Raw genomic sequence first — 10169 nt, forward strand, 5'->3', positions numbered from 1 at the left:
TGCTTCAACACTTTTGTGGAAAATTTGCCAAAATGGTCTTTCATATTTTCGAGAAAAACTTTTTTAGCCCTCCACATTTAAAATCGGACAAAATAGTCTCTCATATATATATATATAAAGAAATACACCCCGTTGGTCTTAGAGCTCATTTTCAATTGGTTTTTTGGTAAAAACGTGTACACTTTGCTAATATGCCCACAATTTTAAGGGCAAAATGCGAATACAATTAGTTTTTCCCCAAATTTAAAGTATATAACGATCACATGACCACCTTCCGAACGAACAGAGAACTCTAATTTTTATTCACCAAAGCCACAATCGAACAAGAAAGAGTAAGGTCAATTGCACTTTCTGCACTTTTTTCACTTATATAACATATGCCTCATTGTAGACAGCTTTTGATTATGTAGTTTTAGTGGATAAGAATTAGGATTTCTATTAGGAAGATGATCATGCAATTGTCATGTATTTTTTCTTTTCCTAGAGAGAAACAAATTGTGATCCCATTTTGCCCTCGAAAATTGCTGGCATTGAGAGAGGCATGTACTTTTTCAACTAAAAATTGATATCGAAGATAAACTCTGGGACTAAATAGGCAAAATTTTAATATTTTAAGGACTATTTTGGCTAATTTTGATTGTGAAGGACTAAAATAATTGTTGTTGATAATGTGAGGGACCATTTTGGCAAAATTTTCCGTACTTTCATCATCATGTACAACTTTCCTCGACAAAATCTCAATAAGATATGCAAGTAAATTTTGTTTACACTCCAAAAAAAAAAAAAGGAGGTACATGGATTTGATAGTCTTAGTGTTAGTCAAGAGGGTTGATTACGCCAAAATTGACGTTGAAGCTACAAATCAGGGGAATCCTTAAAGGGTTTATTGCCTTTAACCCTTTATCAAAATCCATATGCCACTTTGTGTATTACTTAGTAAAAGAAATGTCAAGGACAATGGTGATTATCGACACGTCCTACATTACTATTTATTCCTGTCACATCTTGTCTCAAGGCTTTCTCCATCACGAATTCGCGGACATGGCCCTTTTCATTTGGCTAGCTTGAAGATTGCTTTTTTTTTTTTTTTCACTTCAATCATACATTGCTGATATATATCATCATAGACTATATATATATATACATGATGTCCTTCCGCTGACAAGGAGGGAATGATTACATTACTAGAATCCAATCACCCGGAATCTGGGAAATTTGCACCACCTTTGGTTGGATATGACATGAGCACTATCACTCTTATCAGTATAGTTGCTTTACAAGTCACAGCAGCAGCAACTAGCAGTATAGTGCTGATCCTGACACCCTTCAACCTTTCTCTCATTAACTGAGGCAGCAAGAGATACAAGAACTGATATCCAATCTAGTTGCTCAAATATTCCCCTTGACTGAGATCAACATTGCAGAGAAAGAAATAAGATATACACAGATAACTAATACTCAACAAACCCTCCAGTCAACTAGCTGTTACTGCATTTTTCTCCAGCAACTGCAAGCTTACAGTTTAGGAGCAGATCTGCAGCAACAGAGCATTTTTTTGGTCGACTGAAATTTATTTCAAGCCTATATACAGAATTACAGATACATAGCAGAACATGCGGAGTTTTCTCATGCCTTTGTCCTCACATACATTCACAAACAACATAAGCACCAGAGTAAACTGGTTTGGGTGCCAGGAACTGTACTTACACACTCATAAGACAATACAACTGCAGAATAAGGTAAATTTAATAACATAGACAAGCCACAAATTTCTTTATAATGGTCAATGACTACTATCCTCATTTAATACGTCGCTGCAGTCCATACCCTTACTGGAGAATGCTTCAACAAGTCTAGGGAAGAGCTTGGTAAGCATGATCTTGAACCCCATAGAGCTTTCAATTCTTATTCCTTGTGCAATTTTCTCATTTCCATAAGCTGAACCTACCGGAGCTCCATTCATATATGCCTTACAAGCCAATAGAATATGTTTGCAATGTTGACTAAAGTGCTCCTCAACCAGTGCCTCAAAATGCTGCACCAAATTGAACAAGACACATCAAGACTTGAGCAATCTTTGTTTTCTTTCAGTTGATAAAAAAGGTTTCTTAGCATTGTCTCATAGAGTAGACGTCTTAGTCAATCTAAACTAGTACATTCACTTTGGTAAAGGAGTTATTTTTATCAGAGACATCTTTAAAGAGTAGCTCAATCATGAATATCTCCCAAGACAAATACTGTTCGACCTTGTATATATTCCAAGCTACAATAATTCCATTAGAAGGGAATCACTGTCTAGACTTTACAATTAAGTTTAACTAGGAGGAGTTAAAACTCGTTTTAGCAGAACGGGAATCATGTCATCAGGTTGCTCTAATTAAAAGGACTAGCTATTACTGTAGTCCCCGTAATGATAGGGCCAAACAGATAAGCTTACCTTGGGTGGCTTGCGTAGTAGGTATAACATGGACTTGCAGTTAACAAGGAATGCATTTTCGTTGTAGCTCACTGAGTTCTTCTCACCCTCAGATTTTCCAATCTGCGAATCATATCCAGCCTCATTGAAATAAGGCTTTTCATTAAGGACAAGAGCTTGGAGGGACAGGAGAACTTGAAGAATTGTAGAATTTTCAGGATTCCAAACTTCACTTCCAGACCCTGTCCATGTATTGAGGAGACTAAGGCAAATTTTGCCTGACTCGTATAAATTAGGATTGACACGAAGTCCACCAGAATTGTAGTGCACCATCTGAAATTTTCATGTGCCGAAATTTCATCAGCATCAGTTCAAAATACACCGTCAATGCCCTATATGTGATTATTATTATTGCATTTACAATGGCAAAGGTATTGCAATTCAATTAAGTACTAAGTTCATTGCCCCAAAGTTCTAAATTGTTCAGTGACATCACATAAAATCTAATTAGAGTTTATCAAGAAAAATAGCCATTTCAGTGGAAAAGAGATTTTGCTATCCAATTGAATGATTCCAAGTATAATCATAGTAAGCAGCAAAAAGTAGTACTTACAGGTGGTTGATAAGGATACTCCAGGGGAAGAAAAATGTCAAAGAAAAATAATCCATCGTGATATGGTGTTCCAGGAGCCCCTACAAGAACAGCTCGTAGAAGATCCATTCTTTCCTCATATGTACGAACAAAGACCGTTTCTGTACAGAAAGTATTTTCAAGTTAAAATGGTAATAAAATATAGCTGCCACACTCCATGGTACTAATATACAACCAATTCCCAAATGTATATATCAAAGATTCCCAAATTCACATTTAAACAAATTGTTCTATGCCATAAAGTAAAATCAGGTTATATTACAATAGAAGCATACTGCACTAAAAAATCTTATTCAACATATAAAAGGTCCCACAAATTAGAGGTCACATAAGTAGAACTACTAAATTAGATACAAGAATTTATCTCTTTCCCTCTATAGAAGTCACTAGTGTGCTTTGGCAGTGCTGTTATCTATTCTCAAATCTATTCAATACTTAGAACTCCTATCTATACGACCAAATTATTTCCCCCTTAACAAAAACAATAGGAAATATAATATTGCAACTACTGGCGGATGGGGGAATGTGCAAGAGGATTGTGGTACATGTTCAGTCAACATTTCTTAGAAGTGATTGAATACAATGAGAAATGCTAATGCTGAGCCTGAGAGAAAGTTAAAGTTTCTCACCTGGAAGATTTTTTTCTAAAATGCTCCATTCTTTCTGGACTCTTTTCAGCCAAGCTCGATTCATCTACAAAGAAACAAAAACCTTATCAAATCAAGAAACAAAAAAAAAAAAAAGAGAAAGAAAGAAAGAAAAGGAAGAAAACTGAGCACGCTCTTGAAGACGATCTAAATCTTTCATATGTCAAACCTGGGAAGATTGCCGGCCCTTTCCAGCACCATCAACAAAATGGTGGTCAGAGCAATCATTAACCATATCAAATCGCCTGAAGAATTCAGGATGCTTATTGTTACATGGAAGCACACAATCCTTTTCTTCTTCAACCTCTTTGGTGTGCTGCACTGAATTTGTTTCCTTAGTTGTCTCTATTTCACCTATATCCACTGGTGTACTAACCGGATGTATGTCACAAAGTTCAAGTTCCTCCTCACTAGAGATAACAGCCTTTTCCTCGTCTTTTGATAACCATCTGTATGCTCCAAATAGTGAACTACCCAGGGAGCCAAAGAGGGTTGAGGTGATTGTAGTGAAAAGTCCAATGGCTGCTTGAGGGAAAGAAGAGGAACTAGAGCTGATTAACTTATTTTCAATCTCTTCTCTGTCAGCCTTGAAACCTGATTGGTCCTGACATAGGCATATAATTATTTCAGTTCATATTTCCCACAAACATTGAAACAAATGCTCGTTATTTAGAATATCATGGCAAACACCTGCACACAAGTTAATATTTCCTTCACAAAAGAAACCAGAGGAATATTTTGAAGGCTTTATTAACATTTGGCCACCGGTCTGGCATTGATGACAAAATTTTTTAGCTTCAGGCTTCCGATCAAATTTAACTCCATTTATTCTCATATTCTGTTTTCAAGTATTTTAAGTTCTTAAAAGTCAATGATTAAGCTTAACATTGCCAACCACATCTTAGTTTTTCAATCATGGAAAAGAGGGGAAAGGAGTTGAGAGAGAGAGAGAGAGAGAGGATCACCTTCTCCATATATTCCAAAGATTGGTCGCCAAGCACAATCATCTCCTCATTTGATGGCTCAGTGTGTCCATTGTAAGGTGCAACTGTGGCAGATAAACCTTCAAATTTGTCAACTTGATAGATCTCATATGGTGCAACCTATAGTGACATTCCAAGATTCAAGAAGGCCATCAAATACAAATTCAACGAAGAGACACACTTCATATTTCACAACATCACACTAGTTAACTTTTTAGATTTGCAGGCAAAAAATGACTTCTCAATAGGCTGTAAATACTATTACAGACACATTATGGCATAAATACACATTTGCAAAACGTACGACCAAACCACCATTAACTTTCATTGGGACATATGAATATGATATGTTTCCATCTGTAGTGATGCATTACATTATGCATAAGAATTCACAATACACCCGGACACACTTAACACACTCTAGTTGGGGAAGCAAGTACCATAGTTGTAGCACCATTAGCCCATTTCACTTGAACATCCCCACCTTTGAAGCCAACTACAATGCCAAAGCAGCACGAGAAATCATGGCAGGAATTTCCATTCAGGCATTCACATGTATCAGTATATGTATGATATGTCTCAGTGCCTGTAACTGCACCCCATTTTGATATCAAGTGGTTTCCAGAAACTTTTCCAGAAGATTGATAAACAAAATGATACTTCTGCAACCTAATAACTACAGCACCAACAGCATATGAGTAGTCTGGGTGTTCAACCAATTCATATGCACTAACAATTTCCTCCATCTGCTCTAGCTTAACGCTGGTTGCTTGATCTATGGAAACAGTTCTCCACTCCACCTTCACAGTTCTTTCTTTAGCATCTACACATTTCACAATGCCCCATCTTTGGACACTGGGAACAGGCAAATCATCGCAGATTCCCTTTTCTAGCACGAATTGCTCAGGCCAGAAATCATGCGCATCAACTACACTCACAGGAAGCAGAGAGTTTGAATCTAGTCCAACTGAAAGGCTACCATCCTGCCATAGCACATTGACTTTTGTCTTTGTCTTTGTGATAACTGCAATTCCCTGGAAGTGATGAACCAAGTTGCCTCTTTGAGATATACCTTCTGATTTTTCTTTTCCATCAATAAGTCCTTTAGCTGGTGGACTTAAAAAACTATTTTCATTCAGAGCCTTGCAGTCAATTACTGGTATACACCAATCACCTAGCTGCCAGTTTGCTTGAGTGAAACATGGCAACAAGGTCAAGTTTTTTAAATCTTGCAAAGATGAGGGAGTAGATATCTTTTGTCCTACCACTTCACAACCAAGCCAATTTACATACACAAGTCCAGCATCCAGTGAACAGACAGTGCCTCGATTTCTATTATCCTTTTTCATACCACATAGCCACCTGGTTGGTTTCGAGACAGGTAAAGATTCCACCTGTACTCTCTGTCCTGGATAGAAAGGATAAAGGGAATCTTCAAGTAAGTCTGGAGAAATAGGTACAAGCTTCTCTGGACCCATTGTAGAGAATTCAGACTTTGTTCCATCATCAAAAAGAACAGTTACGCAATCAACTATGTTTTGCACTTTTCCCAGCCAGGCACCGTACACCACATAGTCGCCTACTGATACAGATCGAATTTTTTTCAAAATTTTGCAATTGACATCTCGAATTTTGCTTCCATGAACATTCTCCAAGTCCACAGTGAGATCCACATCTACCACTTTTCCCATCTGCCCAGATGGATCTTTTGCAGAACAGACAATATCCCCATGCATGAATCCTCTTTCAAATGAGAGGAAATCATCAATTTTGCCAATGGATTCCTCAAGACTTGAAAGAATAGAAGATGCATGTCCACCATAAAGAAATTCAACATCATCCTGATCCTCACTGCTACTGCTTTCACTGAAACTGTCAAAGTCTGTGAGGCGCAAATCCATGAAGCAGATTCCTGCAAGAATTACTAAAATTTGGTAAGCCAAATATTGCGTAAAAAAAGAAATGGAATTTGGAATTTGAATATGAGGTCAGAATGCAACTTATTACCTGTTTCTATTCAGAATTATAGATGTAGATCCTTGATCCCCTTGTTTTTTTTGGCCTCAGTGATGTTGATCACAAGTTAACAAGTTAAAGAAAACTTCAACAGAAAGGCTCAGGTTGAGAGATCGAAGCTTCTACCTGAACATTGGTCATGTGACATGTATTAGTGCTAAAGACCTGGTCTTGACTAAGGGAAGATGGTAAGATATTTGGGGAGTTGACAAATTGCCCTATTCTTCAACAAGATTTAAATGTTGAAGGAGAAAGCATATGGCACTTAAGAAGACAAAATGAAGTAAGCTTAGTCTACTACTTGATTTTTGCAAGTGATACTAGTTGAACAGAATACAAGAACATGATACTTAAAATCGTTAAAAGAGGCACTACCAGGTATTCATAATTATCCTCACCTCCCGCTTTACAATGTATATCTCTGCCAGATTGAGCGGAATCCTTCTATGGATGTACTGCAAGTCAGATGAAATGTCTTCCTCAAAAAGAAAGTAGAGAAGCAAGAGATGATACAATGTGTCTTCTCAATCAATTGATCATGTATCACAGATCACAATATTTCTCCAAGATATTGGAGATGAATTGCCAAAGGAGATTTGCCCCAGAAGAGCGAAAGAAGTCTAATGTAGACTCCTAAATGCCAAAGGAGATTTGCCCAATGAATGGACGAATTTTCCCACTAGTAGAAGCTACCAGAAGAAATTATTTAAACAACCGAGATGCAGATTCCATTACAAAGCCCTTGTTCCTAACAGCTTGGTGCTAAAGTCCCAATGACACCTGGACATAGCTTGTAAGTTAATTGTTTTCAAACACGTAAGGAACCCTTCTCTCGTATTGTAGAGAAATCTCAGCACAATAGAGGAACTTAAAAATTTGCCAAAGGAGATTTGCCCGAAAGAGCTAATATTTCAAATCTAGAGATATATATATTGCTGTCAATACTTCAAATCTAGAGAGATATATATATTGCTGCCTAAAAGGAACTATCTTGTCTTCCACAACCAGATTTATATTGCCAAAGGAGATTTGCCCCTGAGAAAAACCAAAATGTCTGTGAAATCCACCCGCTGCCAGAGGTTAATGATTTGCCTTCAGGAAAAATGTTGATTTAACCACAAAATGACAGAATCTGGTGCACAGAGTTACCAATCAGCCATGGTGAAATCGATCTGACATGCACAACGTGCAATCAAGAAAAGAACATTTTAAACTCTGGTCTACCAGAATGACTACTCTTGCTCTTCAGATACCAGTAATGCTTCTTTTGCCTTTATAATGTCCAGAGAACCTGCAAACATGCCACCTTTTAGAGTCAGTGCCACACACACACACACATACAAAAAAACACACACACAGAGTCTCCAGGCATAGAAATCATCTCATGTGTTCATTTTTTTTCTCAATTGAAGAAACAATTACAGAACATAATCATGTAGTGACAATCTTCTCTGCTTTTTGTCATTGAGGAAATAATAATGCAATTCCACAGATCTGATCCTCTCCAAATTGGAGAAAGTGAAATGAAACAAGAAATTAACACTATCTAATTGTAAACCTCTATCATTGTGACATTTTCTTGTGAATTGCATGCAGTAGTGAAAATTGTATTGAAGCTGAAATCAGATTATAACACTTTGAATTGGGATCTCTCTTTCTTGTATCCGATATCAATCATATTGCACTCATAAATGGAACTTTAAAGAGTAAAGGAAATCTTAGAACCCCATCAAAGCCACGGTATGGCAAGAGAACTTCCTAGATCTTCTACTTCATTTTGCTTCAAGAAAAGAAAAGTACAATGGATTTTCTACTAATATTTTTTCGAGTTTTGACATGCATCATCCATAATACGAAATAAAAACCTCTTAGACTGTGTGTTCAAGAAAAGAAGAGCACATCTTGTGTCTTTTTTTTTTTTTTGGGTTCACATTGTTTTTGCTTTGCCGCATAAATAAATTTGTTTCTTCTTATCTTTCTTTATGTCTCACTCTTGGCAGATCATTCAATCAACCGGATAGAACTCTCCCACAAAGTACATGAATATGAAGTAAATAGATTCAAGAACCCATTGTCAATATCTCATCCTTTAGATTCCCCTTTCCCGTCCTGGTTCTTGGTTTGCACCCTCTTAAACACCAAAACAAAGGAGGGGGGAAAAGAAAAACTAAAATGATCATAGAAAGTTTACTCTTTTTTCCACCTCAATAATCAAGGAATCCACCACAGAGTTGAAATTGAACTTTGACGCCAAATATGTAAAATGCTGAGCCAGCTAGCATACATGCATAAAATCCAAAATAAATGCATACCTTCAAGAAATCTCTAACAAATTCAACTTCATAAGAACATTTCTAGCCTAGAAATATCCACTACGAGCTCATAGAAAAATAGAGGTAAAGCAACAAATTTAAGTGATGACCCTATACTATAAATTACTTTATTCAATACAGTTAAAAGACAAATAATCAAGACAATCATTAAAACTCTGAAGAAAACAACAAGTTGTAACAAAAACGAACTGAAACTTCATGGCAAAGCTTCCACGCAAGACTTCCGAACCATAATTTGGTTGACATAGACAAAAAGTGACTCAATATTCAAAAAAAAGATGAAGCATGAACTGCAAAATAACACGAAAGTTACCATTTTGCAGCTCATCAAGATTATTTCCACCGGAAGGCTCAATCAACCCCACAGCACATCCAGAAAAAAAAACACTCCAATCATAAATTAACCAACCCAGAACTTGAATTCTTGAATTTTCTTTCACTTTCTGTATCTGCTCCCTTGACTTTCTTGAACCCTCTTGCACTTATCCAGACTTGCTTGGTTGCAGCAGACTACAGAGTGAATGATCAACCATACAAAAATAAAGGTTATGGGAATTCAGAGAGGCGAATAAGGCCCTCCCCAAATCCCACTACCCATTAGGCCATTCTCCAAGTCTGCAAACATGACATGCAAGACACTCTGTGAATCTTCAATTCATCTTTTCTCTGGTTCTCCAACTCTGTGGGTGCTGCTAGACTTTCTGTTTTTTGGGGGGCTGTGAGACAGGGAAAGAATAAAAAGATCGTCAGTTTTCGGTGGTTTGCTCGTGGGGGGCAGTTGTTGGTTACAACCAGCACTAGGCATTATGTTGAACTAGTTAAGCGTGCGGGGATTTTGACACTGTTCTAAGAGGAATATACCACAGTCTCTCTTGGGTCTACATCGCCCCCTCCTCGTGCGCATATTGCCTTTTTGGCTGTCCAACTGTACAAGGTTAACTAACTGTCAGTACTATTCCGTTTCCAAACTCAAATGGATAAACCTTGGCATCTATACGAATTCCTCGTGCGCATGCTATGATACTCTATTCTATTAGAGTATCATAGCATTTGTCATTTTGATATTAAAAAAAAAAGTTTAGGATGAGAAGAAAATTAAATAGGATAGGAGGCCTCACAAGC

At 37.2% G+C, this 10169-nt stretch overlaps 1 protein-coding gene across 2 annotated transcripts; it reads right to left on the reverse strand.

Moving 5' to 3' along the window:
- Positions 1–1452: 1452 nt before the first annotated feature.
- LOC113763023 (probable ubiquitin-conjugating enzyme E2 24) lies at positions 1453–9808 on the reverse strand. Of its 2 annotated transcripts, none has more exons than XM_027306704.1 (10): positions 9361–9808; positions 7113–8005; positions 6706–6840; positions 5139–6610; positions 4681–4818; positions 3885–4319; positions 3698–3761; positions 3030–3169; positions 2438–2749; positions 1453–2035 (listed from the first exon to the last, which is right to left on the reverse strand). In XM_027306704.1, exons 4-10 carry the CDS (start codon positions 6597–6599, stop codon positions 1784–1786), a joined length of 2802 nt encoding a protein of 933 aa, XP_027162505.1. In that variant the 5' UTR covers positions 6600–6610; positions 6706–6840; positions 7113–8005; positions 9361–9808; the 3' UTR covers positions 1453–1783. The 2 variants fall into 2 exon arrangements, with proteins under 2 accessions (XP_027162505.1, XP_027162506.1); XM_027306705.1 differs by having other exon boundaries at positions 5139–6622.
- Positions 9809–10169: the final 361 nt, after the last annotated feature.

This window comes from Coffea eugenioides, chromosome 2 (assembly GCF_003713205.1).
Source record: "Coffea eugenioides isolate CCC68of chromosome 2, Ceug_1.0, whole genome shotgun sequence".
Classification (NCBI taxonomy): domain Eukaryota; kingdom Viridiplantae; phylum Streptophyta; class Magnoliopsida; order Gentianales; family Rubiaceae; genus Coffea; species Coffea eugenioides.